This window comes from Ostrea edulis, chromosome 6 (assembly GCF_947568905.1).
Source record: "Ostrea edulis chromosome 6, xbOstEdul1.1, whole genome shotgun sequence".
NCBI lineage: Eukaryota > Metazoa > Mollusca > Bivalvia > Ostreida > Ostreidae > Ostrea > Ostrea edulis.
The window spans coordinates 55,483,142-55,503,489 of NC_079169.1; the positions used below are offsets into that span (position 1 = coordinate 55,483,142).

General features: G+C 35.5%; 2 protein-coding genes across 5 annotated transcripts in view; both read right to left on the reverse strand.

The window, feature by feature from the left end:
* LOC130046419 (uncharacterized) overlaps positions 1-13,367 on the reverse strand; it is an 18,800-nt gene extending 5,433 nt beyond the window's left edge. For all 4 annotated transcript variants that reach the window (XM_056140103.1, XM_056140105.1, XM_056140104.1 and 1 more), the window contains exons 1-5: positions 13,279-13,367; positions 11,033-11,098; positions 8,993-9,094; positions 2,680-2,802; positions 2,338-2,436 (exon numbers count right to left, since the gene is read on the reverse strand). In XM_056140103.1, coding sequence (XP_055996078.1) covers positions 2,338-2,436; positions 2,680-2,802; positions 8,993-9,094; positions 11,033-11,098; positions 13,279-13,312 — 424 coding nt within the window. In that variant the 5' untranslated portion in view covers positions 13,313-13,367. The remainder of the gene's footprint in view (positions 1-2,337; positions 2,437-2,679; positions 2,803-8,992; positions 9,095-11,032; positions 11,099-13,278) is intronic.
* A 3,719-nt stretch (positions 13,368-17,086) lies between these two features.
* The window catches only part of LOC125646119 (multidrug resistance-associated protein 1-like), a 30,881-nt gene continuing 27,619 nt past the window's right edge, over positions 17,087-20,348 (reverse strand). Inside the window, exons 25-29 of the mRNA XM_048872274.2 lie at positions 19,868-20,014; positions 19,557-19,715; positions 19,196-19,362; positions 18,673-18,867; positions 17,087-18,451 (exon numbers count right to left, since the gene is read on the reverse strand). Coding sequence (XP_048728231.2) covers positions 18,340-18,451; positions 18,673-18,867; positions 19,196-19,362; positions 19,557-19,715; positions 19,868-20,014 — 780 coding nt within the window. The 3' untranslated portion in view covers positions 17,087-18,339. The remainder of the gene's footprint in view (positions 18,452-18,672; positions 18,868-19,195; positions 19,363-19,556; positions 19,716-19,867; positions 20,015-20,348) is intronic.

Here is a 20,348-nt window from a genome sequence, read left to right on the forward strand (position 1 = left end):
TCATCGTATTCCTGCAGTCTTTTAACACTATTTACAGTAGTTCAGATGACTCTTTTAACACTATTTACAGTAGTTCAGATGACTCTTTTAACACTATTTACAGTAGTTCAGATGACTCTTTTAACACTATTTACAGTAGTTCAGATGACTCTTTTAACACTACACTTGTATTTACAGTAGTTCAGATGACTCTTTTAACACTATTTACAGTAGTTCAGATGACTCTTTTAACACTATTTACAGTAGTTCAGATGACTCTTTTAACACTACACTTGTATTTACAGTAGTTCAGATGACTCTTTTAACACTATTTACAGTAGTTCAGATGATTCTTTTAACACCATTTACAGTAGTTCAGATGACTACTATACCACAACTTGGTCCATGACTGTACAATAGACTTAAACTGGAAAACAAACCTACCAACAGTGGACGTGCCTGAAAATGTTATATTCAATGTATCCCCAAGGGAGATTTTAAGTGTAAATCGGTATCATTTTGAGTAAAATTCAATTAATATGGAAACTCATCAGTACATGTATTCTGGGTGTAAACAGTGACAAGTCTATCTTATAGTTTCAATCGTTAACAGAAAATCGTGGCGCTAAAATAAATGGGTTTATTTTTTAAAATGTAAAATGAAATTATCTACCGATTACGATATGAGACTTATATGCATTATTCATACAAATGATAATACGTGTAGTCATTGGCATAAGAAATTATACTGGTTACCTTGAGTTAGCAGTGAAGATCTTTGTTATAAATTTTAATATTTTACTCGCTAAATGCCATATTTGATAGCCCGTGGGGATCCGGGTTAAAACAGGTCCTCAGTACCCTTTGCTTGTCGTAAGAGGCGACTAAATGAAGGGTCCTTCGGAAGAGACCGTAAAATCCTAGGCCCCGTGTAACAGCAGGTGTGGCACGATAAAGATCTCTCCCTGCTCAAAGGCCGTAAGCACCAAGTACGAGGGCTGTTCGATATGTAATGTGTATTGTACCACAGCGCGATAACGCTTTCCACGATTTCGTGGATGATGATACTCTTGAATAGCTCTATTCAATACCTTTCCAACGGTATAAACACGAGCCTTCAGCTCCACATAGTTTTAAACTTATAGTCATTTCAATAGAGCCAGTCGTTGACCACTGTTGTAAAAAAGGTTGGGAAACGGGTTGAGAATATTGAAGAAATTAGAGCTTATACAAAAGTTCGCACAAAACTCGGTCATTCGGTAATGCAGATTTTTACTGAATTGAGGGAAGTTTATGGGTCTGATAATGTATCTTATGAGACAGTTCGTAAGTGGAGAAAGAAATTTCTGACTGGCACAGAGTCCGTCAAAGATGCAGCAAAATTGGCCTACCTGTGACTGTAACAGGCAAGGCAAACGTCTCAAAAGTCAGGGAAATAATTGAAAGTGATGGCAGATACACGATTCGTGATACTACCAAAGCTGTTGGCATATCACTATCGCGGGTGCATTTCATTTTGAAGCGTATTTTGAAAGTACGAAAGATTTCTACCAGATGGATACCGCATATATTGACAGATGACCAAAAACGGGTACGAGTACAAATCGCTAAGCAATTGCACAAAATGTTTCCCAAATTCAATCAAAGACAATTTGCAAACATTGTTACTAGTGACGAAACATGGGTTCACTATTTCGAACCAATAAGAAAAATTGGAAACAAAATATGGCTAACATAACTGCCCTAAGAGAAGAATTATTAGATATGATATATATATATATATATATATATATATATATATATATATATATATATATATATATATGTTTTGTATTTGTGGCCTGTTTTATGCAGAATAGCCCCATCTTTTTTGCCATTTGTACTCCATTATTATATTTTTTATGTTTTCATATCCATAATTGTGAATTGCTAGTCTAGATAAGATAAATGTTACTTTAATTCCAACAAGTATGACATTTATATTTTGAATACTGTGATTTTGTTTGGCACTTGTAATAAATGCTAATTTCAACACAATCTGACTTAGTACTTATTTAGTAAAACTTAGCCAAAAACTTAGCAGAGTAGACTCATGGAGATGTTTAGGGAGGAAAACATAAGGTAGATATAAAGAGGAAGGTATATATATATATATATATATATATATATATATATATATATATATATACTGTATGTGTATATATATATATATATATATATATATATATATATATATGTATGTATGTATTACAGATACGCTTAACAATAGAAATGAAAGTCACCTAAAGTTATAAGATATACTGAAGACGGCAAACTTAGTTAATTATTTCATCAGTGTAATTGACAAAAGTGGCATACCTATTGTAGACAAGCAGTGACAGGCGCTACCGCCCTGGCTGTGGCTGCAATGAGGCATGGTTTCCCCTGTACAGGTGCAATCTGTATCTTCAAAGCAGGCTAAAATAGACGTATATCATTTTTAACGAACAAACCAACAAAACATGTACACTAAAAATTCAGTTGTCAAATTTTCAAAGGACCCGAACGTGTGGCCTTTTCAATGAAATTTCCAAAAAATGCGTCAATTTTTTAAACTGTTTACCATAAATACATTTGAACATAAAACCTGAAATCTCCAAAACACATCGACATTTGTCAGAAATAGAACCACATTTTATCAAAAGATGATAATAAAAGTACCTTTGCAATCACAGTCAGTCCAATAAAGGAGTAGAAAATTATAATGTCTGCAGTGTTGAAAAGGAGTTTCTTTTGGACAGAGGTTGAGGCAGTCAGCATCTACTTCGCAATGAGTTTTGGCATCTTATATAGGAAATAAAAAACAATAATAAGTGTACATATTATATAGAAATAAAAAACAACGATAAGTTTACATCTTACATAGGAAATAAAAAAAACAACAGTAAATGTACATCTTATATAGGAAATAAAAAACAACGGCAAGTGTACATCTCATATAGGAAATAAAAAACAACGGTAAGTGTACATCTTATATAGGAAACAAAAAACAATGGTAAGTGTACATCTTAAATAGGAAATAAAAAAACAACGGTAAGTGTACATCTTAAATAGGAAATAAAAAACAACGGTAAGTGTACATCTTAAATAGGAAATAAAAAAACAACGGTAAGTGTACATATTATATAGGAAATAAAAAAACAACGGTACGTGTACATCTTAAATAGGAAATAAAAAACAACGGCAAGTGTACATCTCATATAGGAAATAAAAAACAACGGTAAGTGTACATCTTAAATAGGAAATAAAAAACAACGGTAAGTGTACATCTTAAATAGGAAATAAAAACAACGGTAAGTGTACATATTATATAGGAAATAAAAAACAACGGTAAGTGTACATCTTAAATAGGAAATAAAAGAACAACGGTAAGTGTACATATTATATAGGAAATAAAAAACAACGGCAAGTGTACATCTTATACTGAAATTAAAAAACAACAACGGTAAATGCACATCTGCTGGTGGACTGTTAGTCCCCAAGGGTCTCTACAGCTCAGTAGCTAAGTACTTCGTTACTAGCTTGAAAATACGGATGTTTATTTAATTGCTGGAATAAAATTTAGAAATTCATTTCAAAATTTAAGGATTATCTCCCTCATTTGGCTCCAGTTTTTGGCATTCTAGTTTTCCTTTTAGCTCTTACAAGTTTATTGTTATTTCGAAATTCCAAAATTTCGGCTTGAGCATCACTGAAGAGACATTATTTGTCGAAATACGCATCTGATGCATTAAAATTGGTACCGCACAAGTTTTACATCTTTTACAGGAAATAAAGAAACAACGGCAAGTGTATATCTTATATAGGAAACAAAAAACAACGGTAAGTGTACATCTTAAATAGGAAATAAAAAACAACGGTAAGTGTACATCTTAAATAGGAAATAAAAAACAACAGTAAATGTACATCTCATATAGGAAATAAAAAACAATGATAAGTGTACATCTCATATAGGAAATAAAAAACAACGGTAAATATATATCTCATATAGGAAATAAAAAAACAATGGTAAGTGTACATCTTATTAGGAAATAAAAAACAACGGTAAGTGTACATCTCATATAGGAAATAGAAAACAACGGTAAGTGTACATCTTATTAGGAAATAAAAAAAACAACGGTAAGTGTACATCTTATATAGGAAATAAAGAACAACGGTAGTGTACATATTATATAGGAAATAAAAAACAACAGTAAATGTACATCTCATATAGGAAATAAAAAACAACGGTAAGTGTACATCTCATATAGGAAATAAAAAACAACGGTAGTGTACATATTATATAGGAAATAAAAAACAACAGTAAATGTACATCTCATATAGGAAATAAAAAACAACGGTAAGTGTACATCTTGTTAGGAAATAAAAAACAACGGTAAGTGTACATCTTGTTAGGAAATAAAAAACAACGGTAAGTGTACATCTTATATAGGAAATAAAAAACAACGGTAAGTGTACATCTCCTATAGGAAATAAAAAACAACGGTAAGTGTATATCTTACATAGGAAATAAAAATCAACGGTAAGTGTACATCTCATATAGAAAATAAAAAACAACGGTAGTGTACATATTATATAGGAAATAAAAAACAACAGTAAATGTACATCTCATATAGGAAATAAAAAACAACGGTAAGTGTACATATTATATAGGAAATAAAAAACAACGGTAAGTGTACATCTTATTAAGAAATAATAAACAACAATAAGTGTACATCTTATTAGGAAATAAAAAACAACGGTAAATGTACATCTTATATAGGAAATAAAAATCAACGGTAAGTGTACATCTGATTAGGAAATAAAAATCAACGGTAAGTGTACATCTGATTAGGAAATAAAAATCAACGGTAAGTGTACATCTGATTAGGAAATAAAAATCAACGGTAAGTGTACATCGTATATAGGAAATAAAAAACAACGATAAGTGTACATTTATGCAAGACATTCATACTAATAAATCATTTCTAACAGATATGATAGACAATACTAAGATGTGCCGTGTTGAGGATCAGATTATGTGCCCTGTGGAATTGTGCAACTCTTTTATACCCTTACTATGAGAGTAATCATGGACCGAATTCCATCAAGGTGCACTCAAGAACAATTTTGATTTTTTTTTCATTTTTATTACTAAGTGAACTTCATTATATTTTTCAACTGGTCATGTAAATAGTGAAATGTTAACTTACCTAAATGTTTATTAGGCATCATGTTATTCAGGCAATTTGATTACCATAATTTACATAAATTTTTCCAACAAATTGACATGTATTTTAAAATGAAATATAGTAAATGTTTACCATCAAGGGGCCCCTTTGGAAATAAGCAATTTAAATTGACCTTTATGAGTTATCCCAGACAATATTTTAAATAAGTGATAAAATTATCTTTTACAGAATATCTGTTTACAATTCTTAGTGTCTTTCATAATATTTGAAATATTCAATTATGTGATACCATCTGCCATACAATGTGATAGTATCTGTGATACAAACTGTGATAAAATACCACCCGTGTATCAAAATAGTGATAAATCATATGTGATACATAATATTGTGGCAAACATGTGATGCTTGGATCATTTAATGTGCTGCTTAGATGTATGTTATTGCCTGAATAAAGAATAAATAGAAAATGCAGAATGTATCGGTAGATGTACATTCATCTAGCAAAAGTTTGCACCCGTTACTCGAAACAAATCTGTCTAATTTCAAGCACTTTTCATCTCCCTTCCTGCTCAAAGGCCGTAAGCGCCGAGCGTACGCCAACATTTGGCAGCCCTTCACCGGCAATGGTGACGTCTCCATATGAGGAAAAATTTTCGAGTGGGACGTTAAACAATATATAATCAATCAATCGGTGTGTTTATGATAATGCACTTAAAACTTCCACGTTGCATGTTTGAATGATATTTCATTCATTAGTAATTTTTGAAAATCACGCAATTGTTTTTGGGAGTTGAACTATGTTCAATCTCCCTGGGTCATCACGCACTTTTCTGCGCAGTAATTTGTATTGATTTGTATAGTGGTCGTCAACGGGGGTTCTGTGTCAGCTGATTTACTCCTAGGTAAATCAACATAAACTTTTATAAACATCCGCCATTAAATAATCCATGTAACTTTTCTGAATTAATCTAATTTTGATAATTGACATGTAAATAAATGCAATGATATTGTATTCAAGTCAATTTGAATACAAGATTTCGATCAAATTGATACTGATAGACATAGAAAAATAAAAGATAAGGTTGAAAATTGTCCTTTGTAGCGCAGCGTCACCTATAAACATTGATAGGGAAACGAACGACAACTGCACACAAGCCCTATTGACACCGTGGCGCGAAATATCGAATATGGTGCGAAACCTCAGAAAATTTACAAGAAATAACTCTACAACATTGTGTATGTGTATATATTTGGGTTTTTTTTAATGTGATATAAAAGATGCTTGATGTTACATGTAGATTGAATTAAAACACGTCATTCCCAGTCAACAACTTTCGATTGGGATCGAAATACGAAATAAAATTTCTTATATCCGGTGGCAAAGTGAAACTGCTTCATGCTTCAAGTTATTGAATTACGTAGTAATTGCACGTTACACATTAGAGAACTGTTCCTTTTAATAAAGAAAGTCACAAAATAGATACAAAATGAGTGTACCTTATTCATTACTGGCGTGTTTCGCTGCGCTTGATGACGGTAAGGTCCACATTTTCTACGTGAGTAGTGTGATATTTGTTTATGAATTTTTTGCGCATACATGGTATGTCTCGACTAGGAATAATGGAAACTTTCTCACCTATGTATGTAAAGACATATTAATCTCTATTTTTAAAAATGTAGAACACTTTTATCAAATGACAATGTTTGAAAACGCTTAGAGCCCCGATGTCAGAATTTCCTTTTCCAAGACATCAATATGTCAAATTCATTATCCTTTTTGAATAGTATGTACCATATTTTGTACCAGTTATCCATTTTGAATCCCCTATTACAATGGGATTTTGCTGCACTCTGTAATGTTTGAGTGGATGTCATGAGTGTGTGTCAAACAGAAATTTTACGAGCATGGGATAAGGTGCTGCCATGTATTACTTCACTATCAAAGTTTAACCCAGTTGCCACAATGTTGAATTTATGCTGCAAAAAGGATTGGAAATTGCTCTGGTCAAAACACATTGTTTATTTGTCTACTGATGAAAGAGACATGAGGATTCTCCCTCACAAACTGAAAAAAAAATAGTTATGGATCTTGTACATGTATAGTTTATTAATCACTATATATTTCCAGCATCACAAGTCTGATTCCACTATATGCTTTCCATACTGTCAGGTTCATTCACCCCCTGTTTGAGCCACAGTATAATATCCCAAATACCTTGGCAATAAATAACATTATTTGACTAGTGTTTCATTTTTAGCGGAGTTGCGATGAAGTCGAACTCGGCTTATGATCTGATGAAGTGCCTTTGGGCGGGCAGGCGGGCACGCATCAACATTTCATTTCCGCACCATAGCTCTTGAGCAAATTATAGGATCTCATTCAAACTTAAATGGATTGTCACCCTCAGTAAGATGAGGAAGCCTATCGATTCTGGGGTCACTAGGTCAAAGGTCAAGGTCACTGGCTATAAATAGACTGAAATTTGGAGAAAATTTTGTTTTCGGCACTATAATTTTTTAACAAATTATAGGATCTCAATTGAACTTAGATGGATTATCGCCCTTGATGAGACAAAGAAGCCTATTGATTTTGGTCAAGGGTTAAAGGTCAAGGTCACAAAGGATTTAAGTCGGCTGAAATTTATGTACGCAAAATTTTGCTCCCTGCTTGATAATTCTTGAAAACTTTTCTGCCGGTTCCCTCTATGCCCATTCCTTGCGCAACTCGGCTTGTGCATTTCCGATGCCCGACAATTTTTAATTTTTTTGCATTTCATTTATTTTGAGTTATTATACAATTATTTACCATTCCATTGATCCTCTACAGGACTGTAGTATACTCAGGTGACAGTTTAGCATATTGGACTACCTTTTCAAGTAATGAATCCTTAGAATTAGCTATATCTAGGATTAAACTTGAATGTATATATACAGGGGAAAAACTTCTTCATAACTGCAAGGCATTGATAACCATATTGATTTGAATGTTTGGGCCATAATATGTGGTCACATTTTTCATGAGAATATAAAGGGGTGAAATTCTAGAAAACAACAACACGACTTCAGTTACTCGAGGAGCGTTGTGGTCCATGGGCCTTCCATTATCCATGTTTGCTGTTGTAACGCTTTGAAAAACAACAACAGTTGATTTGTATCTAAAATCATGATAATATTCAGTCATTTATCCCCCTCCCCTTCCAGTGCTGTCTGTTCTAACTGAATTTCCACAATGTTCAACTCCCACGAGTACTTTAAGTACTTTGATTATATAAATGAAAGTATGAATGCTTATATAAAAGATGTTATTAATGCCTTTTTATAAAGCGAGTATTAAAAGTTGTTTCCATTTCTAGATAAATCAATGTATATTTCAATTCCTGTGCGTTTCCTTGGAAACACTCTAGAGGGCTTAAAATTTGAACGGCTGATTTGATGCTGTGCATTACAATTAGCTTTGAAAGTTCCGGTACTTTACTTGCCGTCTTTGGGGTTTTATCAACTCGATACATTTCCATAGACAGTCAGTAATTACAAAACAGTTCATTGTTTTACTCATGGACAAACACAACAGACGATCTCCATATTTCAGAATGTTTTCCACATATTCGCCGCAGATAGATTTCTTACCGACTGTCTATAAAAATACACATGTCCGTGTTTGTCCAACTATCTATTTTGTATTGCTTGTAGGAGTTATGAGATTGATCACTATTCGTTATCTTCACCTTTCTCATGGCAGTCACATGACGTAATTCATCCAATGATCGACATTCTAGTTCAAGGCAAAATAAGGATCCTTTTACCTATGCAGGTACAGTGATTATTGGAACAATGGCCAGACTGGTAACTATGGCAGCCAGTACAGTCGGAATCACGATTACAGTAACTACTGGAGGAGGAATGGTCTACAACAGTCAAGATATTCAGATTAGTTTCTTCACACACTCTCATGACTTACAGGTACAATGTGTATGTGATTTCAAAATTCTAACATGATTATTAGATGGTACTCGTATATGGTTTGCTCTGTGTTTTTACATTATTCAGTTGGCATATAAAGAGGATTACTTCGACAGGGAAAACATTTTGGCTGGTTGGATTCGATGCCTTCTTCTATTGAAATTTCCATCGTATATGTTTATTTTCCAAAAGTTCATATTTTACTGTCAATTCCTAACTGTTCTAACTGATATATGAATATCAATATTTAGTGTTATATTTATCAATCAATATTTTTTTTTTATCAAATCTGTTATACTGTCTGTATGCTTTGAACCTCGGTATTCTATAAAGTCATTAATTCTTTCTAGTCATTTTGTACATTGTAATGTTTGACCTTGAGATGAATTTTTGTTGTCTGCTTTTACGAAATTAATTATATCTGAGTGTTAGTCTGATAGATATAAAAAGGGGACGCCGTGTCAAACAAACTTAAACAAATGTCTTTTTATCACAAAGTGTCTTCCTACGTGAAAATTTATTTCTAAAGCTATACAAAACGATAGATTGTTTCCAGCACTTTAATTAGAATTTCATTGACTTTGGCAGGATAGTTTAATACTGAATAAGATTGAAAATGTGTTACAGTTACAAAGGCAGTTGTTGTATTAGAAATGAGTGTATGTAAAAGGGTAGAAAGAATGAAAATTAAGACTTGTGTGTAAACATTGTTGCGAGAGTAAACTGCGATCGAGTATAAAAGGGAAGGGTAGAAGGGAAGTGTGGCGTAGAGGAGAGAAGGGGAGAAGGATGGAAATGGGAGGAGGGAAGAAAGAGGGCAAGATAGGACAGAAGGAGGCAAAGGAAGGAAGATAGGAGGGAAGTAGGCGAAGGAAGGAAGAGAGAGGGAAGGATGCGGAGGAAGGAAGAGAGAAGGGAAAGAGATGGAGGGGAGAAAGGAGGAGGGAAGCGAATGATGCAGAAGAAACAAAAATGGAGGGAAGGAGGCGGAGGAAGAAAGACGGGAAGGAAGGATGCAAAGGAAGGAAGAGAGGAGGAAAGGATGCAGAGGAAGGAAGAGGGAAGTGAAGGATGCAGAAGAAATAAAAGTGGAGGGAAGGAGACGGAGGAAGAAAGACGGGAAGGAATGATGCAGAGCAAGGAAGAGAGGAGGAAAGGATGCGGTGGAAGGTAGGAAGGAAGCGGAGAAAGGAAAATGGGAGGAAAGGAAGTGGAGGAAAAAAGAGAGGAGAGAAGGAGGTTGAGGAAGGAAAAGAGGAGGGAAGGAGGCAGAGGAAAGAAAAGAGGAGGTGGGGAAGGAAAAAGGGAGGGAAGGATACGGAGGAAGGAAGAGAGGAGGCGTGGAAGGAAGGAGGTGGAGGAAGGAAGAAAGTAGGGAAGGAGGCGGAGGAAAGAAGAGAGGAGGGAAGGATGCAGAGGAAGAAATAGATGAATGAAGGAGGCGTAGAAAGGAAAACGGGAGGGAAGGATATGGAGGAAGGATGGGGAGGGGAAAACGGAGAAAAGAAGAGAGGAGGTGGAGGGAGAAAGAAAAGGAAGGAAAAACCAGGAAAGGGGCAAAAGGAGGAGAAAGAAAAGACTGAGGATTTCAAAAGTCGTCGGTCGCGTTACGCGAGTTGACGATTATTTGAGTAAAATGTTTCGGAAAAATCATCGGGGAGGGGCTTGAAAATGGATGTTGGTCGGGAGTGGTCGTTAATTTCTAGTTGCCACTAGAACAGTTTTGACTGTATACCTTTGTCCCAACAGTTATGTCTTTAAGATACTTCAAGATGAAGAAAATGTTCTGGTTATCATAAATCAATGAATTCATTTCCCCAGGAAATAGAGGAAAATTTAAATCACTATTGGTAGTGCAAAAAAAATATTCCGTAACAACTTACGATGATAATTGTGATCATAATCGTGGCCGTCACCATAAACAAACATCAAGGAAGAAAGGCACGCCCCTTCAATAAGAATAGCATGTGGGTTAGCATACAAGTCAAGGAAAAACGGCACGCCCCTTCAATAAGAATAGCATGTGGGTTAGCATACAAGTCAAGGAAGAACGGCACGCCCCTTCAATAAGAATAGCATGTGGGTTAGCATACAAGTCAAGGAAGAACGGCACGCCCCGTCAATAAGAATAGCATGTTGGTTAGCATTCAAGTCAATGAAAATTGTTTGGGTTTGTAACTTGGATAGGCCCGTAATCAAGCCAAGATTCAAACATATGATCGTGTAAATTGATAAGAAATCATCAAAAAAATCAATAAAATTATTAGTGACTTAGATATTTTTATTCTAAAAATAAACAAGTCAATATGTACAGATGTATTCTGGATTATATACCCCTTTCATCAATAATCTACAATGAATGTGTGCGTCCTATACCCGGGCAGATATTGGATGTATACGTCCTATACCCGGACAGACGCGTTACTTGAATGTATACCCGGACAGACGCGTGACTTGGATGTATGCGTCCTATACCCGGACAGACGCGTGACTTGGATGTATACCCGGACAGACGCGTAACTTGGATGTATGCGTCCTATACCCGGACAGACGCGTGACTTGGATGTATACCCGGACAGACGCGTAACTTGGATGTATGCGTCCTATACCCGGACAGACGCGTGACTTGGATGTATACCCGGACAGACGCGTAACTTGGATGTATGCGTCCTATACCCGGACAGACGCGTGACTTGGATGTATGCGTCCTATACCCGGACAGACGCGTGTATAGATGGATGCGTCCTATACCCGGACAGACGCGTGACTTGGATGTATACCCGGACAGACGCGTGACTTGGATGTATGAGTCCTATACCCGGACAGACGCGTGACTTGGATGTATGCGTCCTATACCCGGACAGACGCGTGTATAGATGGATGCGTCCTATACCCGGACAGACGCGTGACTTGGATGTATACCCGGACAGACGCGTGACTTGGATGGATGCGTCCTATACCCGGACAGACGCGTGACTTGGATGTATGCGTCCTATACCCGCGGACAGACGCGTGACTTGGATGGATGCGTCCTATACCCGAATAGACGCGATTCTTTATCATGCCAACGCCTACTGGAACACGGAACCTCCGTTTCTGAGGTCGTATTCGAAAGACCAGTAACATTTATCTCAAATGACGGGCGCTTGGCGAAGGAACAGTCACCGCGTTAGGTTTAGCACGGCCACGTGATCAAGAATAGAACCGGCGACTTCCGGTTGCAAAGCGATTCCCTAATCACTAGACTACAGCAAAAGAAAAACTAAAGCTGTGCTACAATTACTTCTGGTAAATGCAATATCCTTACAAAAATTATCCAATCCAAAGCATATTTAACGTTTTCTCCTACCTACCTTATCAATAATATTTAACGCTCTCTCCTACCTCCCTTATCAATAATATTTAACGTTTTCTCCTACCTACCTTATCAATAATATTTAACGTTTTCTCCCACCTACATTATCAATAATATTTAACGTTTTCTCCTACCTACCTTATCAATATGATCTTGGACCAGAGTTATAACATGCCATCTGATCACAAGTAATATTTGTGCCATGTTTAAGCATCTAATGTTACCCTCACAAATTTTTCAACGTTTTGATAAGAACCTTGACGTTAAAGAAGAGAGGGATTAAAATGGTTTCCAATCTTTGTCTCATATTTGTACTTTATAATCATGAATGCATATATGAAGAATGAATGAAATATTGTTTAAACTAACAATGACCTAACAAACTAACCGTGATTTAAGGTCAAGCCCTAAGCTATCCAAAACAGTATGCAAATATGAGCCATTACAAGGTTATGAGCCAGACAAAGAAATTAAGCAGTGACTTTGATCTTGACTGACAGACTTTGGTTCAAGGTTATGAAAAACCATCTCCCCATTAGCTACGCATAAACATCCAATATGGCTCGATAAAAAAAATCTTTTTTAACCATGACTTCAAGGTCGTGACAATCAGTCTGGTCTTGTGTCAAGGATCTGCACGACAGTTTAGTATTATACGAGAGAACTTTAAAACAGCTCAGACAAAGTTGAAGAACTAATGAGATATTTTTTTATGAATTGCTTATCTAGAATTTAAAGTGTTTCTTTAAAGTTAAAGAAACTTGCATGGCTTACCGATGACGAGGGACAGCATAACCGTGATCCTCATTTTACAGCTTGCAGTGATAACAGAGCTACGCTAATGCGACCACGGGATAGTAATTATTGATAAGAAATAAACGGAGAGATCTGCAGAACAGTTAGTAGAACTGGCACAGTGTCACACGATTGTCGTGTTAGGTATATCGGAAGGGCCTGTGTTACTATAAAAATATCAACATGGTGAGATTTGTAGTGCAATAAGTCGAGTAACCTTTCCACATTTTCGACTTTTTCAAACTGGGCCCATTTCAACCAAACTTGGCACAAAGCAAAAAGGGGATTCAAGTTTGTTAAATCGAAGGGTCACGCCCTTCTATAAGTAGATATAATAGAGAAATAGTGAAAATGCATTGACGACTTTTAAAAATCTTCTACATGTGCAATATCACAGGGCCAAATGCAACTAGAAATCCTAAAAATATTCATCTAAAGGTGAATATTAGAGATTCACTGCATTTCTCTCCCTTGTAAAAATGGTAATATCTTACTACTTGAGTAGCCGTTTACGGAACATACAAAAAAAAAAGCGTAAAGTTCTGTTCTTCGATAGTTTTTAAAAGTCTTAAATGAACTCAGTATAGTATCTTATAAACATATTTAGTTACCCGAGTCATTCATGTGACCTATAGCTATTTAACACCTTCTCAAAACAAGAGGCCCATGGGCCACATCGCTCACCTGAGTCACCTTGGTCCATATCAGAAGACTTTCTATATATATTTGCATGTAAAACCGTAGTCCTTATTATGGCCCCAATCTACCCCTGGAGGCCATAGTTTTCGCACACTTGAATCTACACTATGTCAGAAATTTTTCTTGTAAATGTGAACTTCTTTGGCCCAATGGTTCACGAGAAGAAGATATTTGAAGATTTTTCCTATATATTTGTATGTAAAACTTTGATCCCCCCTTGTGGCCCCATCCTACCCCCAGGGGCCATGATTTGAACAAACTTGAATCTGCACTATATCAGAAAGCTTTCATGTAAATATCAGCTTTTCTGGCTCAGTGGTTCTTGAGAAGAAGATTTTTTTTTTAAAAATTCCTATATATTTGTATGTAAAACTTTGATCCCCTATTGTGGCCCCATCCTACAACAGAGGGCCATGATTTGAACAAACTTAGCTCTGCTCTATGTTAGGAAGCTGTTCATGTGAATATCAGCTTTTCAGACTCAGTGGTTCTTGAGAAGAAGATTCTAAAAGAATGTCCCTATATATTTGTATGAAAAACTTTGATCCCCCCTTGTAGCCCCATCCTACCCCAGGGGCCATGATTTGAACAAACTTGAATCTGCACTATGTCAGAAAGCTTTCATGTAAATATTAGCTTTTCTGGCTTAGTGGTTCTTGAGAAGAAGATTTTTAAAGATTTTTCATATATATTTGTATGTAAAACTTTGATCCCCTATTGTGGCCCCATCTGACCCCCAGGGGCCAGGATTTTAACAATTTAGAATCTGTACTATATATCAGAAAGCTTTCATATAAATCTCAGCTTTTCTGGCTTAGTGGTTCTGGGAAGAAGATTTTTAAAGATTGTTTCTATATATTTGTATGTAAAACTTTGACCCCCTATTGTGGCCCCATCCGACCCCCGGGGGCCATGATCTTAGCAATTTATAATCTGCACTATATCAGGAAGCTTTCATATAAATCTCAGCTATTCTGGCTCAGTGGTTCTTGAGAAGAAGATTTTTAAAGATTTTCCCTATATATTTGTATGTAAAACTTTGATCCCCTATTGTGGCCCCATCCGACCCCCGGGGGCCATGATTTTAACAATTTAGAATTTGCATTATATAAGGAAGCTTTCATATAAATCTCAGCTTTTCTGGCTCAGTGGTTCTTCAGAAGAAGATTTTTAAAGATTTTCCCTATATATTTGTATGTAAAATTTTGACCCCCTATTGTGGCCCCATCCGACCCCCGGGGGCCATGATCTTAGCAATTTATAATCTGCACTATATCAGGAAGCTTTCATATAAATCTCAGCTTTTCTGGTTCAGTGGTTCTTGAGAAGAAGATTTTAAAAGATTATTCCTATAAATTTGTATGTAAAACTTTGATGCCCCCCTTGAGGCCCCATTCAATCCCCGGGGTCCATGATTTTAACGAACTTGAATCTGCACTATATCAAAAAAAAAAAAAAAAAAAAAAAACGAAAAAAAAGAAGAAAAAAACCAAAAACAACTTTGACCCCCTATTGTGGCCCCATCCGACCCCCGGGGGCCATGATTTTAACAATTTAGAATCTGCATTATATAAGGAAGCTTTCATATAAATCTCAGCTTTTCTGGCTCAGTGGTTCTTCAGAAGAAGATTTTTAAAGATTTTCCCTATATATTTGTATGTAAAACTTTGACCCCCTATTGTGGCCCCATCCGACCCCCGGGGGCCATGATTTTAACAATTTAGAATCTTCACTACCTAATAAAGCTTATCTATAAATTTCATCTTTTCTGGCCCAGTGGTTCTTGAGAAGAAGATTTTTTAATGACCCTACCCTATTTTTACCTTTTCTTGATTATCTCCCCTTGGAAGGTGGCCTGGCCCTTTATTTTAACAATTTAGAATTCCCTTTACCTAAGGATGTTTTGTGCCAACTTTGGTTGAAATTGGCCCAGTGGTTGTTGAGAAGAAGTTGAAAATGTGAAAAGTTTACAGACGGACAGACGGACGGAAGGACAGACGGACGGACGGACGCCGGAGTACGGGTGATCAGAAAAGCTCACTTGAGCTTTCAGCTCAGGTGAGCTAAAAATATCAAAGGCCGTAAGCGACGAGCATGGGTCTAAATTTTGCAGCCCTCCACCGGCAATGGTGACATCTCCATACGAGTGAAAAATTCTCGAAGAGGAATGCTAAACAATATATAACCATCCCACTAGGGATTGCAGTTTTCTGATTAAAATGTTCCCCATGACCACTTTTTATTATTCTGATCGGGCTTGGTTCAAATTTGAAAAAAAAATCTCAATATTCCTGAATTTTGGCCAATTCATTTCAATTTCTTTTTTAATATATATTTGTCTGATATATCATATCAGGCATCACATCATAGCGAAATAATTCCACAAAAATCTCTCATTTGCAAAGAAACCACCATTTTTATCATTCCGAAAAAATCATATAAAATACCCCGAGACTTTTTCGATGGTGAAATCATACTTTGTATTGGGAGCTTTAATGAGCCATTAAATAAAATGTGGTAGGAGTCACCTTAAATACAACAATTCCATGTCGGTTGATGCAGATATGAAAATAGTATAGAGATTTGAAAATTCTTTCAAAATGATAAAACCTGTGTAACTTTGTGACATAGTGTAGGATGTTGTTCAAATTCAAATCGTGGCTTTAGGTATCACTTATGGTTGAGTCCAGGATTAAAGCTGACATGACTTTTTATTTACGTACATATATGTATATCCAAGTTTATCCCTTCCTGATAAGAGCCCATTTTACTCCACTGGAATATAGACCAAATGCGATTGTTACACCTGAGTGGTTTTCAAGCTAGATTGAACCCGTGCACATCTCTGAGAGCAATGTATAGGGAATATGAAAATCAAATGATATCACCTTTTTAAACATCATACATTGCTCAAAATTACAATAAACATATCGTAAAGTAGTAAAACATTCTAAAAGTTTTGGATAATTTAGATGAAAATGCAAAGAAAAAGCTTTTCTTGCATAATTTGCATGCGCATACAAGTAGTTGCTGTAAACATGTCCATAGAGACACATCAGGATGTTTTTACTCACACAGGAGAACACAATAATGTTTTATACATTTAATTTTTTCAAACGTTTCTTGAGTTAAATATTCTACATGAATGTATAACACATGTAATGATAAACGTAAATACTCTGTATAAACTCGAAAAAAAATGACACAAAAGACAAGACAAGATATAATTCCAATATACATTATGCAAGAGTGACAAAGAAAAAATATTTCAAACAATTCACAAAGTGATGATTATAAATCTTCCACCAAAAATATTCTACGTATTCCTAGATCCATCCTTGGCTTGACCAATATCAAAACTGAATGTTTTTGACCAATGATAAAACCAAATGTTCGATCTCTTCTTGGCTTAACCAATGAAAAACTGAAGGATCTATCATTGGTATGAACAATTTTCGGCTGAGAAACTTGCAACATACTCGTTCATATAATGAAATCTCTATGATTATATACAAGGTACAAGAATACAAGTATATCGCCATTTTTCTTTCATCTATTGTCTATGGCCAGTGCCAGTACCCATGTACACCTACCACAACAACTCAAAGAAATATGTCCATGCAAGCTCAAAATTAAGATTTATCATCGGACTTCTTTTCTCTTCTGCTATACACTGTATCTGATTCTACGTTGTACAACTCCCAGATCAGATTTTTTTTTGGCCAAGTTTGCATCTAAATCTCATACACAATAAATGTCGCTGTATAAAAACATGCTCCAAAATATGAATAATTACATATACAATGGCTAATTAGTTTTAGCAGTTTCTCAAAGGAGACAATAAAAGCAATGAAAATTAACACAGAGAGCTAATGGATAATCTCATGAGACGCCATCTTTGGGACAAATTTTGCAGAATATGTAATTTAGATATTAGGACTGATGGCAGATTAAATGTTGATTATAAGCTATTCAACTATAATGTATATGTACCATCAATTATCAACTGAAATGATATTGTAAAATATATCATAAAATCACCACATGAGAAAAAAAAATACGATGTACACCCAAGTGAACCGGTATAATCAAAACGTCAAAAAGTTGTACTATGGCACAGAGAGAAAAACTCAAAAGAATTTAATGATATGTCAGTTTTCTAACAATAATAGGAATCAACAGATTTTGTATAATTAATACGAACTTGCATGACAAGTCTTTTCAGTAAGAATCAACAACAACAAAATCTATGCATGATACATCCGCTGTCAACTCCAAACCCTTTGATCTGTAAAAGGAAAAACCTGGCCATTTACAAATTGTAAAACATTCACAATGCATTCAGACAATTCCAGCATCCTTTGCCAGTTGATAGAATAGGCTGTCTGTTTTCTTTAATAACACTTGAGGACTGTCAAACTCTTTCACTACACCATTGTCCAAGACCATGATCCTGAAACCAAATAAAAATTGAAGTATACGTAGAAACTCAATATAAATTACTGAATGTGCTATAGATCTGCTTGCTGTACTATGGTTCATAAATTGCCATCTAATGATAATTTATTCATATCTCTTTTCTTTCAAAAAAGATCAGTTTGAAACTTGATGTGATCACTTTCAAAATGAACAGAAAAGCAACTGTCAATTCATCAATGTCCTCCATTTCCTCACCTGTCATAATCTATAACAGTGTTCAGTCGATGTGCAATGGTTAGAACCGTACAGTCACGGAATTCTTGCTTGATGGTATTCTGAATGAGTTCATCTGTTTCCATATCTACTGCTGCTGTTGCTTCATCCAGAATTAGAATTTTGGTCTTCCGTAAGAGTGCTCGAGCCAAACACAAAAGCTGCTTCTGTCCCACACTGTTGTCAATCAAATCAAGTCAGTGTAAAAATAGGCAAACCAGGCCACACTTCAATGTAATTAAAATACTGGAGGGGGGAGGGGTCAGAAGAAATTCGTTCTAAATTCAGTTCATATGACACCAAAGTAAAAATTCCCCCTTTTAAAAGTCTCCAAAAAAATTTCAAAACTTATGCAAAGCAATAAATTGATAGTCTTTACAAAATCAAAAACAATCTCATATGGCATGTGATTCGACTTTAATTAAAATGAATAATTTTTACTGAACACATGCAATAAAGACAAATATCCACTTTCTAAAACAAATCATCAAATGTTGTTCTATACCTGAGGTTCTGTCCCCCTTCACCACAATCATACTCCAGGCCAGTGGGCAGTGTTTGGATGAAATCCTTTAAGTGAGCATGCTCCAAGACCTCCCACAGAGTTTGGTCAGTGTACTTACTCATTGGATCCAAGTTCATTCTCAGAGTACCAGAAAACAGCACTGGATCCTAAAATAGAAATGTTTGATCTGAACACGAGGGAGAGTATGTAGAAAATGTTCATCGCTTAAAACTTACAATGCACTTTTTCTTGCACTACAACACTAATTTCATTGGGTCAAATATTTGTGGTTTCAGAAAATTTCATATCCCAACAAATTTCTAGCATTCTACTACTAGAAAAAAGAGTCAATAGTAAATACCTGTGGGAGAATGGTCAGGCGTGAACGTGAATCATGCAGTCCAAGGTGTGCAAGATTTTCTTTATCAATGACAATGGAACCCGATGTTGGTTCAATCAACCGGAACAATGCCAATGTCAGAGAGGATTTCCCAGCCCCTGTTCTTCCCACAATACCAACCTGTGGTCCACATAAAAACCATGAATGGATACCAAAACAATCAACGATCTTTCTATAGATTAAGCCAAGTCTTTGTACCTTAAATTTGATTAATTTCCAACTTTATTCATGATGAGAATTATCAAATAATGTATTAATAAGTGTGTATCTACCTTTTCAGCACCGTTAACATTGAAGTTGATATTTTTCAACACTAGGTCCAGGCCACTTCGGTACTTGGTTGAGTAATTCTGGAACTCCACCTCACCTTTTGACGGCCAGTCCTCTGAAGGGCGATGGTACTCATTAATGAGGTCAGCCTACATAAAAATGTCCAATTGTAATTGATACATCAAAGGATTAGGTGTAACAACAGCCAATATCAGGCCCGATTACTAAGTGTGCAATAAATGATCATTTACATGTCTTTATTTCACTGTATTAGATGCACGCGGCCCAAACTGAAATCAAACAGCTTGTAAGACTAACAATGGTGAGGAAATGCACAGATTTGTGATGTGTAAAGTAAATTCATAATTATTTACGAAAAATTTGTTTTTTTTAACTTAATGCAATGAAAAACAGTATAATACATTGGTAAATGCAAATATTGTAGTTTAAAATCTCTAAATCACTTTTCTTTGTGTATATTCT